The 21992-nt window shown below is 44.3% G+C and overlaps 1 protein-coding gene across 17 annotated transcripts in view; it reads left to right on the top strand.

Moving 5' to 3' along the window:
• SRCIN1 (SRC kinase signaling inhibitor 1) overlaps positions 1-21992 on the top strand; it is a 728586-nt gene that overhangs the window by 604199 nt on the left and 102395 nt on the right. For 12 of the 17 annotated variants that reach the window (XR_012754280.1, XR_012754279.1, XM_075350093.1 and 9 more), the window contains 5 exons: positions 1020-1182; positions 8106-8938; positions 12066-12158; positions 20015-20049; positions 20164-20250. Coding sequence is in view for 15 of the 17 variants with exons in the window: in XM_075350093.1 (XP_075206208.1) it covers positions 1020-1182; positions 8106-8938; positions 12066-12158; positions 20015-20049; positions 20164-20250 (1211 nt within the window). In the remaining 2 variants the exon portion in view is untranslated. The remainder of the gene's footprint in view (positions 1-1019; positions 1183-8105; positions 8939-12065; positions 12159-20014; positions 20050-20163; positions 20251-21992) is intronic. The other 5 variants (XM_075350088.1, XM_075350100.1, XM_075350099.1 and 2 more) reach the window with 3 other exon arrangements.

The raw sequence follows: 21992 nt of genomic DNA, 5'->3' as shown, positions 1-21992 counted from the left end.
CGGACCCATAGACTAAAGTGGGTCCGTGCCTGCGTGCTGCCGGCCAAAAACGGACATGTCGTCCGTGTAGAAAAGCGCACACACGTACTTACCACACGGACACCCGTTCCGTGTGATTTTACGTGTGTGTGCCATCTACCATTGAATAACATGGGTCTCCGTGTGTACGTGTCTCCGGTACGTGCAAATACGTACCGCACACGTACAAAAAAACGGTGTGTTGCGGGTCTAAGACAGTGGACATTCTGCCTAAGAGTTCTGATTATTCCACACACAGAAATGGAAATGTCCAGTTTAGGTAGGTAAATAGATGGCGGAACAGATTCAGTATAGAGCTAGATGCTATTGGGTCAGGGATATATAGATTGGATCCTAACTGAAATGAACAGAACCTTTAGTACATATATCTGATTACAAGTGGATTAGGGACTTCATCAGGTACAAATCCTACTGCGAAGACTGAATGACAGCAAGATGAATGTGCCATTGACCAACTCATTCGTGAATTCACAGACTGTAACTACATACCCTGTTTTCCGGAAAATAAGACAGGTTCTTATATTAATTGTTGCTCCCAAAGATGCGCTAGGTCTTATTTTCAGGGGATGTCTTATTTTTCCATGAAAAAGAAGTCACATTTATTGTTGAACAAAAAAAAAATGAACATTTATTATATAATGTACAGTAGTGATCATCACAAACTAGCATAAACAAACTGTGAATCCTATCAAGAATTTCTTGTTACTACCATTATTTCCATGTACAACATTCACCGGTGTTCTGTTCGGCGGGAATGCTTCCAAACAAAAACTTTACTAGGTCTTACTTTCGGGGGAGGCCTTATATTTATCAATTTAGCAAAACCTCTACTAGGTCTTATTTTCAAGTGATGTCTTATTTTCGGGGAAACAGGGTATGTATATACATTCATAATGACAGAATCATGGAGTCTCATCTCATGGGTGATCACTTTGATTTTATTAACTAATGTCTTATCTGTTTTTTTTTTCTTTATTCAGAGACATTCAGGACAGAAGTATTATAAAGATCTACCGGAAGGAGCCCATTTATTCCTCGTTTCCTGCTCCTCACATCACCAACGGGGACGTGAGAGTAAGCGGAAAAGACCGCTGGTCAGACTGCTGTCACCGGCTTTGGCTGGGTCTGGGCTGGGGGCTGGAAGTAGGTGGCAGCGATTGCTCCCAGCCCAGAAGCATGTGTGTCCTTGTGTGGAATGGGAGCCGTGCATGTGCATGAATGTTGTTTGTCTGTGCAACTAGATTGCTTTTATGTGTGGGATTAAAGATGATGCGCATACTGTTATATGAGGTTTGTTGTTTGTCACTATACTATAAATGGCTGTTACTTGTCTCTGTATTACAGACTATATTAAAGAACTGTCATTAAACAGAGGTTTTCCCACACTTCAGAATATCCATAGTCAATGTCAATATGATCTGGCTGCAGTAAAGGCCCCGTCACACGCAACATCGTATCTAACGATATATCGCCGGGGTCACAGATTCTGTGATGCACATCCGGCATCGTTAGCGACGTCGTTGCGTGTGACACCAACGAGCGATAGTTAACGATGGAAAATACTCACCAAATCATCCATCGTTGACACGTTCATTTTCATAAAATCGTTGATTGTTGAGGTCGCAGGTTGTTCGTCGTTCCCGAGGCAGCACACATCGCTACGTGTGACACCTCAGGAATGACGAACTACAGCTTACCTGCAGCCGCCGGCAATGAGGAAGGAAGGAGGTGGGCGGGATGTTCGGCCCGCTCATCTCCGCCCCTCCGCTTCTATTGGGTGGCCGCTTAGTGACGCCGCTGTGACACCGCACGAATCGCCCCCTTAGAAAGGAGGCGGTTTGCCAGCAACAGAGACATCGCTAGGCAGGTAAGTATGTGTGACGACTCCGAACGATATTGTGCGCCACGAGCAGCAATTTGCCCGTGACGCACAACCGACGGGGGCGGGTACGCTCGCTAGCGATATCACTAGCAATATCGCTGCGTGTGACGGGTCCTTAAGGCCGATAGCTGAAACCCTTTACCAATTGCTAAAGTAATTGGGGCGACAGCAATCTAGCTAGTGCCATTCATTTCTCTCACTTTTTGGCTGACCTGGTATTGTGAATACACTTGGCTTATCTAACCTATAGCTAAAAGGGCATGGTGATCATAAGAACATCATGGCTTCCTTGTTTTAGGGACCAAAATGTATCAATAGAACTCTTGCATTATTTTATATTGGAGGCTTTATTACACAAGTAACAATATCGGCAATCTGCTTCATCCATACATTTTCCACCTGATTCCCCAGATTTCCATTGGTTCAGAAACATTTGCAATGTTACCAAAGACATGAACACTGTTTATCGGATTTGTCCCTTTATTATAAGAAATGATTCCATATGCACTACCTCATGTTTATTCTTGTTGGGTCAGCCATGGAATACAAAGCAGTTATGGCGGGTAATGTAACGTTCAAGCTTTGTGGTATACTTGCATTAAGTAAGTCTGCCTTTTGCTATCCAGAGTAATTTCAGCATCCAGTATATGGCATTGTGTATACAGCAAGCAAGTAATAGGAGTCTCACTCTGCATACATTAGCAGTCACTTTCCTGAAACGCTTGTCTGTGCTAATGAGTCATCTTGGAGAGTGCTCCTCTCGCTCTCTTCCCTATGTTCCTATTCCTATCAGTGGAAACTGTAGGTGTGATCCTGCATACAAATGTCTGCAGCTTCTTCACATCACAGGGATTTCCCTTCTCCTGCCTAATGTGCATTTCATTACTGTCAGGGGTATGGGAGACAGATAGGTAGCAGGTAATGTGCTTCTGATTTTAATTAATTAATATGTGGTGCGAGTAACAGAGCAGCAGGCTGTATACCAAGTGATTTATGGAAATAGAGTTAGACATGATTTACAGAGCGCGCCTTATTGAGGATTCTTCATCTTCCTAGCCTGGCGTCTAATAAAACCTGCTCTATATACGTACATAAGAGGTTATTGTGCGCAGTCATATATAATTTTACAACTCCAGCATTTTTTTTCCCTATCCGTTAGTTATGAGTAATGTATATGCACTGTGTGCATTAAGATACTTACCAGTTGCTGCCTCCTGCCGTTTTCAGCGCTGCTCTGGTCCTCTCCTGCATTTGTGGTCAGCTGGCTCACACAGTGTTTCTGTGTGGGCTGGAAGTCACTCTCTCAATGTACATGTACATATTGGAGACTCAAAATCAGGCCTTCATAGGCTTACAATAAGGCTGGGGCCACACGGAGCACTACTGCGATGCTCGCATGAGACTCGGCTCACGCTGGCAGCACAGCAGGAGCCGAGTGTTATGCAAGTGTGCCTGCGTCTGAGGTCCGACCCTGCAAGGGCACCTCAGCTGCGTAGGGCGGGCCGGCACTGAGGAGGGGCGGGCCGGCACGGAGGAGGGGTGGGAGGGATTTCTCTCCCTCTTTCATCCGTAGCCGGCTAATGCGATTCTCGCTCTGCATGCGCGGTACACCAGTGTACCGCGAGTGCAGTGCGATTTTTCACTCACCCCATTCACTTGAATGAGTGCGAGAGAAAAAAGTCTCGCCTTACAATCGCAGCATGCTGCAATTGTTTTCTCGGTCCGATTAGGACTGAGAAAGTAATCGCTCATGTGCGCTGACACACAGGCTAGAATTGGTCCAAGGGGAATGCGATGTTTTATCGCACTCCACTCGCACCGATTTTCTCGCCGTGTGGCTTAGGCCTAAGAAAGATAGTAAGTATCGGTCGGTGGTGTGTGCCGGCAAGAAAAATAAGTAGTTACTAGGGATGATCGAATACCTCAAATATTCGTCTACTCCCATATTCGCCGAATAGGTCGCCGCTATTCGACTATTTGCGAATATTCGATGCGCAATGTAAGTCTGTGGGAAACCCGAGTAATTGCCGAATAGCAACTATTCGGGCTTTCCATAGACTTACATTGCGCTTCGAATATTCGCATAGCGACGATCTATTTGTCGGATATTCGCGAAGACGAATATTGCCGAATATTTGTGATATTCGATCATCCCTAGTAGTTACATAATTCAGGAGAGGACTAAAGCAGCCTTGGTAATGACACCTCACCTGTTGTGATAAGTGCAATGTGTAGATGGACATTCACACTGTGGCATTTAAAGGGGTTTCCCCCAGGTAAAATAAAAAAACCTATACTCTCCTCCTGTACTGGCACCGTTTCAGCAGCTCATTTCTTGTTGATTGCTTGTTTAGTCCAAAGGTGGGGAGACCGAAACCGGCACTGTTTAGACTCGGGGCTCGAGTGACGTCACAGCATAAATAAATGGGGAAAAATATAGTATAATCCAGAATTTTTTGTTTAAGGTGGAAAAAAGACAAGAGGAGGAGTATACATTACTATGCCCCCTATCTCAATACTGCAGTCTGGGAGTGTGCTCATAAAACAATTAATGCCCTCTTAATCTCAGCTTAATAAGTAATGATACCCGTTGAGTGCCCCTTTAAAATGAATAAAGTTACTACCTGCAAGGAATTTGAATGTTCTCCCCATGTTTGGTTGGGTTTCATCCAAGTTCTCCGGTTTCCTCCCACACTCCAAAGCCATACTAATAGGGAATTTAGATTGTGAACCCCAATGAGGACAGTGTTGCTGATGTATGGAAAGCGCTATGGAATTAATGGAGCTATATAAGTGAATAAATATTATTACTTCTGTGTCATTTTATAATCTTAAGTTACCGAGTCCTCCTCTTCTCTGCACACAGAATGGGCCTGCATAGGCCGTACAATGCAGTGATGTCCTTGTCTGACCTTCACTGGGATGCTGATGTCTTCTAAGCTATTGGTCTACATCAGCCCCAAAGGCAACAGGGTGAAGGTTTTTGGGACAAGGGAATCTATGGCTCTACCACAGGATTCAACAATACCTGCATTATGTTGATAATAAAATTCACAGCAGTCCTCACCCAGAGATCCCGGGCAGGGGCAATATTGATGGCAAGGAGTCTGGGCATGTGCTTTGCTTTCTATCTGTAGCGCTAATGACACCACTGCTACTTTTATTTATTTCTTTTTTTAATTTTGCATCCCCAAGAACGTTGCACCCAGACCCTCTGCCCTTGTCCCTCCCTACACACACACACACACACACACACACACACACACACACAAACATACACAGGCGTAACTAGAGTTTGATGGGCCCTGGTGCAAAGTTTGGACCTGGGCCCCCCCCCTCCATGTACACTGACACTTGGGGTATGGGATAATGATGCTGACACTTGGCTCTTACCCACAGCACCCAGGTTTCCCATGATCTGAAATCCCTCTATAAGCACCCTGCTTTCCTATGTTCTGATATCGATCTTGTCCTTGGCACCCAGCTTTCCCATTCTCTGCTATACATCTTTCCCTCAACACCCAGCTTTCCCATATCAGAGCATGGGAAAGCTGGGTGCTGAGAGAAGATGTATAGCAGAGCATAGGAAAGCTGGGTGCTGAGGGAAAGAGCCTCTTTCCCTCAGCACAAAACATTCCCATCTGATGCTTGTATCTTTCTCCCCCCTCGTATATAGTTCTCCAAATACTATAATGGCCCCCACATAGCCTTCCATATAGTATAAAGAGTATATTAGAATGCACCTCCTTAGTCCTCCATGTATTATAATGCATTTCCCACAGTCCTCCATATATTATACTACTGCACCACATAGTCCTCCATGTATAAAGTAACCCTCATAGCCCTCCAATTATTATAATGAATTTCCCATAGTTCTCCATGTATTATAATTCGCCCATAGTTCTCCATATATTATAATTCACCCCATAGTTCTCCATATATTATACTGCACCACATAGTCCTCCATGTTTTATAATGCACGCTCATAGTCCATGTATAAGATAACCTCCATAGTCCGCCATATATTATAATGTAGCCTCCATAGTCTTATATGTATTATAATTCAGCCCCTTAAACCTTCATATTGTATTATGCAGCCCCATACGTCTCCATGTATAATGCACCCCTATATTCCATACATAAGGTGTCCTTCGTTTTGTATTATATAGCCCCATACTTCTCCATGTATAATGCACCCCTGTAGTCCATGTATAAGGTGTCCTTCATGTTGTATAATGCATCCCCATAGACCTCCATGTATAATGAAGCCCCTAGACCTCCATGCATGTATAATGCACCCCTATCGTCCATGTATAAGGTGTCCTTCATGTTAATTATGCAGCCCCATAGACCTCCATGTATAATACAGCCCCATAGACCTCCATGTATCATGCAGCCAGCCCCACCTGGTCTCCATGTATCATGCAGCCAGCCCCCCCCTGACCTCCATGTATTATGCAGCCAACCCCCCCTGGCCTCCATGTATCATGCAGCCAGCCCCCCTGGCCTCCATGTATCATGCAGCCAGCCCCCCCAGGCCCCCATGTATCATGCAGCCAGCCCCCCCAGGCCTCCATGTATCATGCAGCCAGCCCCCCAGGCCTCCATGTATCATGCAGCCAGCCCCCCCAGGCCTCCATGTATCATGCAGCCAGCCCCCCAGGCCTCCATGTATCATGCAGCCAGCCCCCCCCCCAGGCCTCCATGTATCATGCAGCCCCCCAGGTCTCTGGCCACCGTGTACTCACTGATTTATAAAAAGAAAAGTACTCACCTCTCTCCTCCTTACGCCGCTCCTCTGTCCTCACCTCTCCTTGTTTCACCGCTGCTCGTTCTCACCGCTGTCCTCATTCCCCTGCTGCTCCGGTTGGCGTCCTCCCGTCCTGCACTCTGTGCTTTCAGCACAGCAGTCGCACAGGAGTGATGTCACCGCACAGGCCCAGGGGGAGACGGATGATGCATGCAGCGGCGCCGGTTGCTCCATGCAATATCATTGCAGTGTGCGATGACGAGGGACGGGGGCCTGCTGCCGCCGCCGGTGACAGCGGGCAGGGGGGCTCGGTGTCAGCGGAGTCACCAGGTCATATAGCGGTCGCGTAATCTGCGACAGAACAGCGCAGCTCCTCTCTCACAGAAAGCTGGCTGCTGATCTGCCGGGCAGCCGCAGGCCCCTAACCACCTGGGCCCGGTCGGAATGGCGACCTCTGCGACCGCAGTAGTTACACCCTTCCACAAACACACTCGCTACACAACTGGGTGCACTTAGGGATACAGATATGCTATACTGTATGTCTTCATGCACTAATGGACACTAGGTAATACTGTATGTTACAGTAATTTGTGCTTGCAGATATTGTGCCAACATTATGTTGGTGAGCAAGTTTGTATATTGTAAAAGAGGTACTTGGGAGTCACTATTTCTGTGTGTATGCAGATGAGGAATAAGTATAGTTGTAAAATGTATGTGCTGTGGTTTCGTGTGTATATACATGTATGTCTGTTTCTGCTGGGTGTCTGGTTTGTTTGCATTGTTTCTGAGCTATGTTTGGCAGGTGTGCAGGGTTAGATCAAAGTGTATAGAGGCATTTGGCAGAGGTTTATTTTCCTAATATAAAGAAGAAAATTAAATGGAACACTGACTGTCATAAAGTGCCAAATAACAGCAAAATATACCGTAATTCTAGTGTAAAGTGCCTGCATTGTAGTGCCATATAGTCAGCATATAACAGTTCAATTATAATAATTATTATACAATGCCTAACTATAGTATTACCATATAAAGCGCAAACAATATCACAGTTGGCAACATATTGTAACTTAGCAAAAATCCACAAGAAGTTCATGGAGGACACAAATAGTGGATGTTTTATTGTGAAGACCCCAGAACATTGTTGTCCCAATATGACCCTGCATGTGTGTACAAACATAGCAAAATTAATAGAAAGGTGGCAATTTGTGGCTGTTGGATGAATGATGTGTGCCTTGTTTCATATGTCTTGTATATGTATATATCTGTATTCACTGACCATCATATTAGCTTTGAGTCACAATGTTCATGTCTGTCTGTAGAATATAAAATATATTGTACTGGTAGATTTTCATCCTTCATGATTTGCATGATTTTTAATCCTTGTATTTAGAATATTTTGTTTGTCCTGACTGTTTTGGAACTCTTCTTTTGCAGCGTGAGATGATGTATGGGTCCAGAGACTCTTCTCCAACTCGACGCCTCAATAGTATGTCTCCTGCTCCTCACTTGGCCTCTGGGTCTCCTCCTCCAGTACTTCAGTCCTCTTCCCCAGCACGCTCCCGCATGTCTTACAGTGGTGGACGACCACCTTCTTATGCTGGAAGTCCCGTGCATCATGGGGACAGAATGTCTGGCCTTCCTCCAGCACAAGGAGTCTCTCCTAGTCCTAGTGCTATCTTGGAGAGACGGGATGTGAAGCCTGATGAAGATCTGACCAATAAGAATGTGGTGCTAGTGAAGAATGAAGGACTCTATTCAGATCCTTATGGAATGGTCCATGAAGGAAGACTTAGCATTACATCTACTCAGTCCCTAGCTGGACTTGGGGATCCTTTCTCTTACCCAGGGGGGTTATATAAGCGTGGATCAGTACGTTCCCTGAGCACTTATTCTGCAGCTGCTCTACAGACAGATCTAGAAGATGGAATGTACAAACCTAATTCCCAGATATATGGAGACACCTATGGTCCTGGAATGGGTTTCCGTCTTCCACCGTCCTCACCACAAAAAGTGACAGATGGAAGGATGGTCGAAGTTAACCAGAGTCAAGGTCCCCATAGTCCTTATTCAGGGCCTTCCAGCCGTTCCTCCCCTGTTCGCCAGACATTCCGCAAGGATTCTTCTTCTTCTGTTTTTATGGACAGCCCTGTGGGTAAACAGAGGAATCCCAGCTCTTCCTCGGGCAACAATGAAATATTCCCTGGACCAGGTGAACGTCCTTTATCTGGTTTTAGCTCTCCAGTGCCCACCAAAGAGGTGGAGACAAGGTGAGACCAATAACCTGTTAATTTTATGCATTGATCATTCATTATCCAAGTGGCAAGTTATTTCACTTCTTCATCAAGATTCCCATCTAAAGCTATCTCAGGCATGTCACAAGTAAACATCATATACCGGAGTACTATCAAAAGCATGATTGATAGCAAGGCGATCTAAATTGTTAAAGGTAACCTATCATGTTAAATATGGTATCTGATATGCAGGCAAGATATTATAGTGCAAGAAGAGCTGATCAGATCATATACATTTCTATAGGAGAAGTTTCAGTAACTGAAATACCTGGTATTTGCATGCATATGAGTCCAGTGGGCAGTTCTAGTCAGTGATTGACAGTCTTCCCTGTATGACTGTGCATGCAGAGATAGCTGTCAATCACTAGTAGAATTGCCCATTGACAAACACCAAGCATTTCAGTGAATACAACACAAGTTATACTGAATCTTCTCCAACAAATTTATATACAATATTATATATATATATATATATATATATATACTGTATATACCATGTGCTGTCCATAGATTGGGCTGTATGTACAAAGTTACAGGCTCCTTATAAGGCCAGTAAAAGGATAAGTGCCCAGCTGACAGTATTAATTTCATTTCCCGAAAACGATGGGTTAACATTATCATAGAGACCGTGGTTAGAATAGACTTTCCAAAGTGACATGGCAGTGTAGGGCACAAAAGAGGAGATGGCAGTACCTGGGTCTCTATATATCAGAGGGCCAACATGTAGATGATCAGTCAGCACCAATGTGAATATTATTATAATAGAGCTACTTTAGTTACTACGTCAATAAAATCCTTAAAAGCATAATATAGCAATATTTATATGGGTTCTCTGCAATCAGCGTGCTACGCAATAAGATGGATTCTGATAATTAACACATTTCAGGGTATTAATAAATCAACATGCCTTATGCTAAGATAGCCGTCCAATAATGAGATGTTCATTTCTGAAGTCTTATAGCGCTGCTTTCTTATTCATAACTGCATTATTTATTAATTAACCTGATTAATGTGACTGCTCTGACGTTTGATAAATTAAAATGATCTGAGAGTCATACGTGCAGAGATCTCATTTTGAGATGTAGATGTTTTCAGCCACGGTAGAGAGGATTCTTTGCGACTTTATTACCTTTGAGTATGTGAACAGAATGTCTTTATGAGGCAGATCCTGCCTGAAAAAGCGCTAAAAGAGACACTAAAAAGAATGAACAGATGCACAGCAATGTACAAGCGATATGGCTGTTCTTATTTTCTGTCTTTTGCCACTTTTACCCGCTTAAGTCTTGTAAAGCCATGAAGTGGCTAAAATAAGTGATCTGTCCATGTTACTGGAAACCGCCTCTACCTTTTATATAAAATTAAAAAACAAAACCTATAATGTAATGGGCATCAAAGAAGATGTTTTAGGAGAAACATCTTCTTTGAATGATGCCTGTCTAAAATATGTTGTATGCACATATCCTTTGTATCCAAGTTTAAGTGTTGAATTAGATGTTGTGTCCAGTGGATATACTATGTGCAGAATTATTAGGCAAGTTGTGTTTTAGAGGATTTTTTTTTATTATTGATCAACAACTATGCTCACAATCAACCCAAAAAACTCATAAATATGAAAACTTAATATTTTTGGAAGTTGGAGTGTTTTTTATTTTAGATTTGGCTATCTTAGGAGGATATCTGTTTGTGCAGGTAATTATTACTGTGCAGAATTATTAGGCAACTTAATAAAGACCAAATATATTTCCATCTCACTTGTTTATTTTCACCAGGTAAACCAGTATAACTGCACAAAATTTAGAAATAAACATTTCTGACATGCAAAAACAAAGCCCCAAAAAAATTAGTGACCAATATAGCCACCTTTCTTTATGATGACACTCCACAGCCTATCATCCATAGATTGTCAGTTGCTTGATCTGTTTACGATCAACATTGCGTGCAGCAGCCACCACAGCCTCCCAGACACTGTTCCGAGAGGTGTACTGTTTTCCCTCCCTGTAGATCTTACATTTTATGAGGGACCACAGGTTCTCTATGGGGTTCAGATCAGGTGAACAAGGGGGCCATGTCATTATTTGTTCATCTTTTAGACCTTTACTGACCAGCTACGCTGTGGAGTAGTTGGATCCATGTGATGGAGCATTGTCCTGCATGAAAATCATGTTTTTCTTGAACGATACTGACTTCTTCCTGTACCACTGCTTGAAGAAGTTGTTTTCCAGAAACTGGCAGTAAGTCTGGGAGTTGAGCTTCACTCCATCCTCAACCCGAAAAGGTCCCACAAGTTCATCTTTGATGATACCAGCCCATACCAGTACCCCACCTCCACCTTGCTGACGTCTGAGTTGGAGTGGAGCTCTCTGCCCTTTACTGATCCAGCCTCTGGCCCATCCATCTAGCCCACCAAGAGTCACTCTCATTTCATCAGTCCATAAAACCTTTGAAAAATCAGTCTTAAGATATTTCTTGGCCCAGTCTTGACGTTTTCTCTTATGTTTCTTGTTCAAAGGTGGTCGTTTTTCAGCCTTCCTTACCTTGGCCATATCCCTGAGTATGACAAACCTTGGGCTTTTTGATACTCTAGTAACGTTGCAGCTCTGAAATATGGCCAAACTGGTGGCAAATGGCATCTTTGCAGCTTCACGTTTTATTTTCCTCAATTCATGGGCAGTTATTTTGCGCCTTTTTTGCCCAACACGCTTCTTGCGACCCTGTTGGCTATTTGCCATGAAACGCTTGATTGTTCGGTGATAACGCTTCAAAAGTTTGGCAATTTCAAGACTGCTGCATCCCTCTGCAAGACATCTCACAATTTTAGACTTTTCAGAGCCCGTCAAATCTCTCTTCTGACCCATTTTGCCAAAGGAAAGGGAGTTGACAAATAATTAAGCACACCTTATATAGGGTGTTGATGTCATTACACCACACCCCTCCTCATTACAGAGATGCACATCACCTGATTTACTTAATTGGTAGTTTGCTCTCAAGCCTATACAGCTTGGAGTAGGAGAACATGTATAAAAATGATCATGTGATCAAAATACTCATTTGCCTAATAATTCTGCACACAGTGTATTAATATTCCTAGTGTTGTGTTTTGCAGGGAACGGATGGAAGCAATGGAGAAACAGATTGCCAGCTTGACGGGACTGGTCCAGAGTGCTCTCATGCAGAGTTCCCACAGCGAAAATCCCAGGTATAGAGATGGAAGACATTGTCATGGGATGAATATTGTCCTATGACCTATGAGGATCATACTTCATGTAGTAGGCACTTATAAGGGTGCTTTACACGCTGCGACATCGCTAGCGATCTCGTTAGCGATGTGACACGCCAGATTGCAGATGCGATCTGCCGAGATCGCACGTAGGTCATTTTTATAGCGCCGGTCACATGTGTGATCTCGGCAGATCGCATCTGTGATCTGGCGTGTCACATCGCTAACGAGATTGCTAGCGATGTCGCAGCGTGTAAAGCACCCTATACTGTAACCCATATAATAGGTCACAATGCATTAGAGGCTCGGTAGGCAACCGGATAGATCTTTCTGAGGTCCCTGACATCTTTGTTTAATAATGACTATAGTGGTAATTATATCCCACAGTCTACTGGAGATCTCTTTTTTTAGTTCTGGTGACTACATTCTGCATTAGAGGGGTGTTTTTTATATAGATATCTGGAATTTCATTTCTTAAGTGTCTACCATATTTTGAGTTTGTTGTTACCCTGAAAAGGTGGTCCATAATAAGACCCTTTTGCATGTAGCTTTTCTTCCCATTGACATATCGGCCATTGGTGTAGTATTGCCTTTAGAAATAGTCTTTTTTTGGGGGTCGATGCTTAATCCTCATTGTTCACACACCCACACACCACGTTTTGTGCTCAGTGAATTCAGATTTTTTTGTGAGACCACTGAAAACTTAAGATGACCGCCGTTATATAGTAGGATTTAACAGGCGCCGGCAATTATTTTTATACTGTACATTCATTTTCTCTACAATAAACACACTAATCTTTTGTAAATTACCACTTTGGTCATTTATGTAGAGCGATTGTCATTAAGTTCTCGGATTATTGGTCGCATGAGTGAACAATCACTTGTATCGCTTGTTGTAAATGCCTTAAAGTGCACACGGCTTTACAATACATTGCTAATAATCAGCAGCGGGAGTGGTTTTATAATACACGTGTAAAGAATAAAGCGCCTTGGTTCTTAAGTGCAGGGTATTGTTTATACCAGGGTTGCCAACCTTATCTACACTATTGAACAGAGTGTACAAATAGGACACTTCTGTGATTTTTTTTTTTTTTCTTTTGAGGGCTGGATGCTTTTGTGCAGATTATTCTAATATTATGATTTTACAATTGCTGTTACTGTGTGCATATTACTATTCTATACTGCAGAAAAATATAATTCAGATCTTTAAAGGGGTTGTCTTGTGATGGTAGGTTATCACCTAATCTTAAGGCCCTGTCACACACAGAGATAAATCTTTGGCAGATCTGTGGTTGCAGTGAAATTGTGGACAATCAGTGGCAGGTTTGTGGCTGTGTACAAATGGAACAATATGTCCATGATTTCACTGCAACCACAGATCTGCCAAAGATTTATCTCTGTGTGTGACGGGGCCTTTAGGGTAGTTGATAGCTTGTAGATCGGTTGGGGTCCAACCACTGGGGTCTGCATTGATCTGCAGAACTGGGTACTTTTATCCCTGATGGGGCACTTTTTATCAGAATAGATCCGCCGTTCACATACCTCAAAGCCGCTCCATTAATTCCCTATACGGGTGGGCTCAGTTTTTTCTGGGAGTCCCATAGGGAATGAATGGAGCAGCAGTTGAGCATGCGTCCTGCTGTATCATTTCAAAGGGAATAAAGGCACCACATTCTGCCAATTGGTGCTAGATCCAGTGGTTGGACCCCCACCAAATCCTTAAATAATTGAATACAGTTATCAAATGTGGCTGTAAAAATGTATACTGTATTATGAACATGTGAGCTGCGTGTTTGTGCTAAAAAGAGGGTATACAACCACAACCATAGCCTTATTACATATGTTCCAGATTTAGGAGGCTAGTATTTTTTTTCTAATATATGATAAGAGGCATAAATGCAGTCTGAGTAATTTAGGGCGGGTTTGCACTGAGTTTTTTACATGGCATTTGAAAAGAATCCACTTTAAAATCCACATCAGAGAATACGTATATTGGAAGAATTTTTAATGTGGATTTGGATGCTGATCTGTGTCAAAATCCGCTAGCAATATCGCTGGTGAAAGCACCCGCCCCCGTCGATTGTGAGTCACGGGCAAATCGCTGCCCGTGGCGCACAAAATCGTTAGGAGCTGTCACACGTACTTACCTGCCTAGCGACGTCGCTGTTTCTGGCGAACCGCTTCCTTTCTAAGGGGGCGGTTCGTGCGGCATCACAGCGGCGTCACTAAGCGGCCCCCCAATAAAAGCAGAGGGGCGGAGATGAGCGGCCGGAACTTCCCGCCCACCTCCTTCCTTCCTCATTGCCGGCAGCCGCAGGTAAGCTTTAGTTCGTCGTTCCCGAGGTGTCACACGTAGCGATGTGTGCTGCCGCAGGAACGACGAACAACCTCCGTCCTGCAACAAGCAACGATTTTTAGAAAATGAACGACGTATCAACGATAAGGTGAGCATTTTTGATTGTTAACGGCCGTTCGTTGGTGTCACACGCAACGACGTCGCTAAGGATGCCGGATGTGCGTCATGGAATCCGTGACCCTGGCGAGATATCGTTAGATATATCGTTGCGTGTAACGGGGCCATGATGAGACAAACCTAAGAAATTGTCCATTTGTCATCTAGAAATCTCGGACAGTTTTCATTCTTATTGTTGTCCTTTCACCTCCATGTACCCGTATTTTACATTTGTGTGTCATCCAAGTATATATAGAGCATAATTTTAATATGTACATGATCAAGTATAGTTTCATAAGCTAATAGCAGAAATGTATCTGTAAAAATGGGATGTTATAGGAATGATCCGTACGGGATTTGTTTTCCACACCCATGACTTGATCTACTCTAATGTGATATATGCTGCATCTAAACAGCCATATTGAGTAATATTGGTCTGTGTGCGTTAAGTGTGCTATCCGTATCTAACATGGACAGCACACATACATATAAAACGCTCACCTGGTTAAGTTCCCACAATGTGTATTTGGTGCGTTTTTGATTTTGCCGTTTTTACATGTGGTTTTAGTGTATTTTTTTTTTTCCAGCAGCATATTTAAAGTGGACTAAACACCAGGATTTTTCTATATAAACTAAAGCCAGTGCTATACTGGCACTATTATGCTGATTCTGTACATATCTTTAGTTGTGAGAGCGGATGTATACTTTCTGAAATATAGGGATGTAAAGTTTGTGAAATGCACTGTTATTTGATTGATAGGTGCTGCAGAATACAGTTAGGTCCAGAAATATTTGGACAGTGACACAAGTTTTGTTATTTTAGCTGTTTACAAAAACATGTTCAGAAATACAATTATATATATATAATATGGGCTGAAAGTGCACACTCCCAGCTGCAATATGAGAGTTTTCACATCCAAATCGGAGAAAGGGTTTAGGAATCATAGCTCTGTAATGCATAGCCTCCTCTTTTTCAAGGGACCAAAAGTAATTGGACAAGGGACTCTAAGGGCTGCAATTAACTCTGAAGGTGTCTCCCTCGTTAACCTGTAATCAATGAAGTAGTTAAAAGGTCTGGGGTTGATTACAAGTGTGTGGTTTTGCATTTGGAAGCTGTTGCTGTGACCGGACAACATGCGGTCTAAGGAACTCTCAATTGAGGTGAAGCAGAACATCCTGAGGCTGAAAAAAAACAAAAAATCCATCAGAGAGATAGCACACATGCTTGGAGTAGCAAAATCAACAGTCGGGTACATTCTGAGAAAAAAGGAATTGACTGGTGAGCTTGGGAACTCAAAAAGGCCTGGGCGTCCACGGATGACAACAGTGGTGGATGATCGCCGCATACTTTCTTTGGTGAAGAAGAACCCGTTCATAACATCAACTGAAGTCCAGAACACTCTGTGAAGTAGGTGTATCTGTCTCTAAGTCAACAGTAAAGAGAAGACTCCATGAAAGTAAATACAAAGGGTTCACATCTAGTTGCAAACCATTCATCAATTCCAAAAATAGACAGGCCAGAGTTAAATTTGCTGAAAAACACCTCATGAAGCCAGCTCAGTTCTGGAAAAGTATTCTATGGACAGATGAGACAAAGATCAACCTGTACCAGAATGATGGGAAGAAAAAAGTTTGGAGAAGAAAGGGAACGGCACATGATCCAAGGCACACCACATCCTCTGTAAAACATGGTGGAGGCAACGTGATGGCATGGGCATGCATGGCTTTCAATGGCACTGGGTCACTTGTGTTTATTGATGACATAACAGCAGACAAGAGTAGCCGGATGAATTCTGAAGTGTACCGGGATATACTTTCAGCCCAGATTCAGCCAAATGCCGCAAAGTTGATCGGACGGCGCTTCATAGTACAGATGGACAATGACCCCAAGCATACAGCCAAAGCTACCCAGGAGTTTATGAGTGCAAAAAAGTGGAACATTCTGCAATGGCCAAGTCAATCACCAGATCTTAACCCAATTGAGCATGCATTTCACTTGCTCAAATCCAGACTTAAGACGGAAAGACCCACAAACAAGCAAGACCTGAAGGCTGCGGCTGTAAAGGCCTGGCAAAGCATTAAGAAGGAGGAAACCCAGCGTTTGGTGATGTCCATGGGTTCCAGACTTAAGGCAGTGATTGCATCCAAAGGATTCGCAACAAAATATTGAAAATAAAAATATTTTGTTTGGGTTTGGTTTATTTGTCCAATTACTTTTGACCTCCTAAAATGTGGAGTGTTTGTAAAGAAATGTGTACAATTCCTACAATTTCTATCAGATATTTTTGTTCAAACCTTCAAATTAAACGTTACAATCTGCACTTGAATTCTGTTGTAGAGGTTTCATTTCAAATCCAATGTGGTGGCATGCAGAGCCCAACTCGCGAAAATTGTGTCACTGTCCAAATATTTCTGGACCTAACTGTATTTAATAGGTGGGCCGGGATTTGCTAGTTATTCCCGCCCCTGTCTGCCTGCCTGGCCTTCCTCCCCCTGTCTCAGTTATTACAGACGTAGGAAGGACAGGTGGGAGGAAGGACAGACAGGGGCGGGAATAACTAGAAAAATCCGACCCACCTATTAGATATTCTGCAGCATCTATCAATCAAATAACAGTGCATTTCACAAACTTTACTTGCCTGTATTTCAGAAACTATACATCTGATCTGACAACTAAAGGTATGTATAGTATCAGCCTGATAATGCCAGTATAGCACTGGCTTTAGTTTATATAAGAGAATCCTGTTGGTTGGTCTTCTTTAACCCCTTCACGACCGCGGGCAGTAAAATTACGTCCTATTTTAACGTGACTTAACGACCAGGGACGTAACTTTACGGCCTAAAGTTCATTTGATTGCCGTGGCCATAGCAACGGCTTTCAAATGATGTCCCCTGCTGTTTCTTACAGCAGGGGACCTTTGCTTGACCCCAGGGGGGGTGGCATCGCCACCCCCCATTGACGATCAATGTGATTGGCTGTTGAAATCTGAACCGCCAACCACATCGTTCGCACTAATTTCGGCAAAAATAATGCCTGAATTAGTGCGATACTGTGAGATCCGGCTATGAGATGCTGTAGCAGCTGCAGCATATCATAGGTGGACCTCAAACATGTCGCCCCCAGCCCCTGCAGCACTGATTGGAGCGATCGTGCTATGACAAGCAAACGTTCCAATCAATGGGGCGGTCTGATCTGCAGGTGGCCGCCCTCCCCAGGCCTGTGCTGGTCTGTGGAGCCTCCCCCAACATGTCTGCAGCGTGGACTGGCTGGTACTTGTGGTACCACCCCACCGCTGCTGCTGCCACCGCCGCTGATGTCACCGCTTCTGCTCCTGCTCCACGTGAGTACTGTGCTCACCTTGCAGCCCCTGCGCGCTCCCGTGACGCCCCCTGCGCGCTCTTGTGATGCCCCCTGCCCGTGCCCCCCTGCGATCTGCCCCTCCCCACGCCCCGATCTGCCCCCCGACATCCCGATCTGCTCTCCTCGCAATCTGCCTGCCTGCCTCCCCCATGATCTCTATTCTGCTTCTGCAGCTCCTTCTCTGGTATCCCAGTCCCCACTCCCCCTCTGCTCTCCCCACTCCCCCTCTGCTCTCCCAACCGACGTCCACTTACCTGTCTTCACCGGGTGCTCTGAGGTCTCCACTGGCTCGATCACATCTGCCTCCATCGCTGGGTCCTTCCTGGGTATTCTGCAGAGCTATCCAACGTCCTGCCTGCTGCTCCTGTAAAGCTGTCCATCTCGCTTGCCTTCTGTTCCTCCTGCAGTTCTTCTGGTCAGTGATCCTCCTGCTAATCCTCTGGGTACTGTGAGTATAATTTTTTTTTTTTTTTCCGTATCTCCTGTCCATTTTTTCACCTCATCCTTCCGTGCGTCCCGCTTGACTTTTTTTTTCCGTATCCGCGACGCTTTTTGTATCGCATCCGTCCATGCGTCCCACCAAGCGCTGATCAGGGATGCACTTAACGGATCGGCATCCCTGCTCAATTTTTGGCGTGACTGTTTTTTTTTTCCCGTATCCCCGACGCTTTTTGTATTTCATCCGACCGTGCGTCCTGCAGTGGCCGATCAGTGCACCGCGTCTGTGCGTTTGAAAAGTCAAATGGCGTTCCTTCTCTTCTGAGCCCCACCATGCGCCCAAACAATTGATTTCCACCACATATGAGGGATCTGCGTACTCAGGAAAAATTGCACAATACGTTTTATGGTGCATTTTTTCCTGATACCGTTGTAAAAAAAAAAAAGCTACCTGATTGATGCAAAAATTTTGTGGTAAAAAAAAAATAATTTTAACGGTTCAACGTTATCAACATCTGTGGAGCCCCTGGGGGTACAAGGGGCTCACCAAACATCTAAATTCCTTGAGGGGTCTAGTTCCAAAATGGGGTTATTTGTGGGGGAGCTCCACTGTTTAGGCACCATAGGGGGTCTCCAAACGTGACATGGCGTCCGCTAATGATTCCAACCAATTTTGCTGTCAAATGGTGCTCCTTCTCTTCTGAGCCCCGCCATGCGCCCAAACAATTACTTTCCACCACATGTGAGGTATCTGCGTACTCAGGAGAAATTGCACAATACGTTTTATGGTGCATTTTTTCCTGATACCCTTGTATAAAAAAGCTACCTGGTTCAAGTAACAGGTTTGTCGTGAAAAAAAAAAAAGTGTATTCATGGCTCAACATTATCAACTTCTGTGGAGCCCCTTGGGGCTCACTAAACATCTAGATAAATTCCTTGAGGGGTCTAGTTTCCAAAATGGGGTCACTTGTGGGGGAGCTCCACTGTTTAGGCACCATAGGGGGTCTCCAAACGTGACATGGCGTCCGCTAATGATTCCAACCAATTTTGCTGTCAAATGGTGCTACTTCTCTTCTGAGCCCCGCCATGCGCACAAACAATTACTTTCCACCACATATGAGGTATCGTCGTACTCAGGAAAAAATGCACTAAAAAATTTCATGGTGCATTTTTTCCTAATACCCTTGTGAAAAAAAAGCTACCTAGTTGAAGCAACAGTTTTGTGGTAAAAAAAAATTTTTTTCTTTTCACGGCTCAACATTATAAACTTCTGTGAAGCCCCCAAGTGTTCAAATTGCTCACCAAACATCTAAAAAAAATTATTTGAGGGCTCTAGCTTCCAAAATGAGGTCACTTGTGGGGGAGCTCCATTGTTTAGGTACCTCACCGGATGTGCGTCACTTTCGATTTGACCCCACCGACATCGCACCTGTGATGTCGTAGTGTGCAAAGCCGCCCTTAGTGATAAGGATGAATTTTAAAAAAAAATAATTCTATAGCCACATTAACCCAGCATGATGGATTATATTGTCATATGTCAGTTTTTTGTCTTCCATTTTGATGGTTTCTCATGTCTGTTTCTAGTGAGAAGAGCGAATCATCCAACAGTGGATCAACAAGTGAGTAAGGGTTAAATCAGTACAGTGGATCATTTGTAATGTAAAAAACAATAACAGCCTCCACTTATGTCCTAAAAACCTGCATGCTAATTTTCTAGATTTTTTTTTTCACAGCTCTTATTAGCAATGCGCCAGAAATGAAGCTGTACAAACAGTCAGTGACGGCCAGACATCCAAGAAAAAAAGCAGAGAAAGCTTTAAGTAAATAATTTGGATCTTTCTCCTAGTATCCTTAAAGGATGAGTAAATGTTTAAACATTTATTTTGATATGTTATAGCCCCTGCTTAGAGGTGCTGAATAGTTTGGGTTTCCCCCCATTGCTCATGCCAAGGAGAGAGCTACACAGTTTGTTCCTAAATCATGAGCAGAGCGATGTACGGACTGAAAAGAAAGCCTATGGGTCTGTACACTGTTCTGCTGACACCGGATTACGGGTCCGTACACTGTCCTGCCCACACCTTACTATGGGTCTGTACACTGTCCTGCCCACACCTTACAATGGGTCTATACACTGTCATGCCCACACCTAACTATGGGTCCGTACACTGTTTTGCCTACACCTGACTATTGGTCATAAAGGGGGCTTTACACGCTACGATATCGTTAATGTATTGTCGTCAGGGTCACGTTGTTAGTGACGCACATCCGGCGTCATTAACGATATCGCAGCGTGTGACACTGACCAGCGACCTTAAGCGACCTCAAAAATGGTGAAAATCGTTCACCATGGAGAGGTCGTCCCAAACTCAAAAATCTGTAAGGGTTGTTTATCCAGGTGGTTCATGCGGCAGCACACATCGCTGCCGCCGGCCACAATGCGGAAGGAAGGAGGTGGGCAGGATGTTACGTCCTGCTCATCTCCGCCCCTCCGCTTTGATTGGCCTGCTGCTTAGTGACGTTGCGGTGAAGTCGCTGTGATGCCGAACATCCCTCCCCCTTGAAGGAGGGATTGTTCGGCAGTCACAGCGACGTCGCCGACCAAGTAAGTATGTGTGACGCTGCCGTAGCGATAATGTTCGCTACGGCAGCGATCACAAACAATCACATGCGCGACGGGGGCGGGTACTTACCCTCTCGCTATCGCTACAAATTGCTAGCAATATCGCTACCGTGTAAAGCCCGCTTTACACTATTTTGCTCACAGCTGACTATGGGTCCATACTCTGTTCTGCTAACACCCAAAGATCAGATGACCCCTTCTGCCCCTTGCTTAAGAAATCCGTGGGGGAAAGTCTTAGGGCTATGTGTCTGGACACTGTTCTGCTCACACCTGACTATGGGTCTGTACATCTGCTCACACCTGACTATTGGCCAGTACATTATTCTGCTCAAGCTGACTATGGTTCCATACACTGTTCTGCTCACACCTGACTGGGTTTAAAAACACTGTTCTGGTCCGACTTGACTATGGGTCCGTACACTGTTCTGCTCACACCTGCCTCTAGGTTTGTACACTGTTCTGCTCAAAGCTAACTATAGGTCTGTACATTGTTCTGCTCACACCTGACTATGGGTCCGTACACTGTTCTGCTCACACCTGACTATGGGTCTGTACACTGCTCTGCTCACACCTGACTATGGGTCTGTACACTGTTCTGATCACACCTGACTATGGGTCCGTACACTGTTCTGCTCACACCTGACTATGGGTCTGTACACTGCTCTGCTCACACCTGACTATGGGTCTGTACACTGCTCTGCTCACACCTGACTATGGGTTTGTACACTGTTCTGCTCACACCTGACTATGGGTCTGTACACTGCTCTGCTCACACCTGACTATGGGTCTGTACACTGTTCTGATCACAGCTGACTATGGCTCTGTACATTGTTCTGATCACAGCTGACTATGGGTCTGTACATTGTTCTGATCACAGCTGACTATGGGTCTGTACACTGTTCTGATCACAGCTGACTATGGGTCTGTACACTGTTCTGATCA

The sequence above is a fragment of the Anomaloglossus baeobatrachus genome, chromosome 5 (assembly GCF_048569485.1).
Source record: "Anomaloglossus baeobatrachus isolate aAnoBae1 chromosome 5, aAnoBae1.hap1, whole genome shotgun sequence".
NCBI lineage: Eukaryota > Metazoa > Chordata > Amphibia > Anura > Aromobatidae > Anomaloglossus > Anomaloglossus baeobatrachus.
This window is presented reverse-complemented; position numbering and strand designations above follow the sequence as displayed.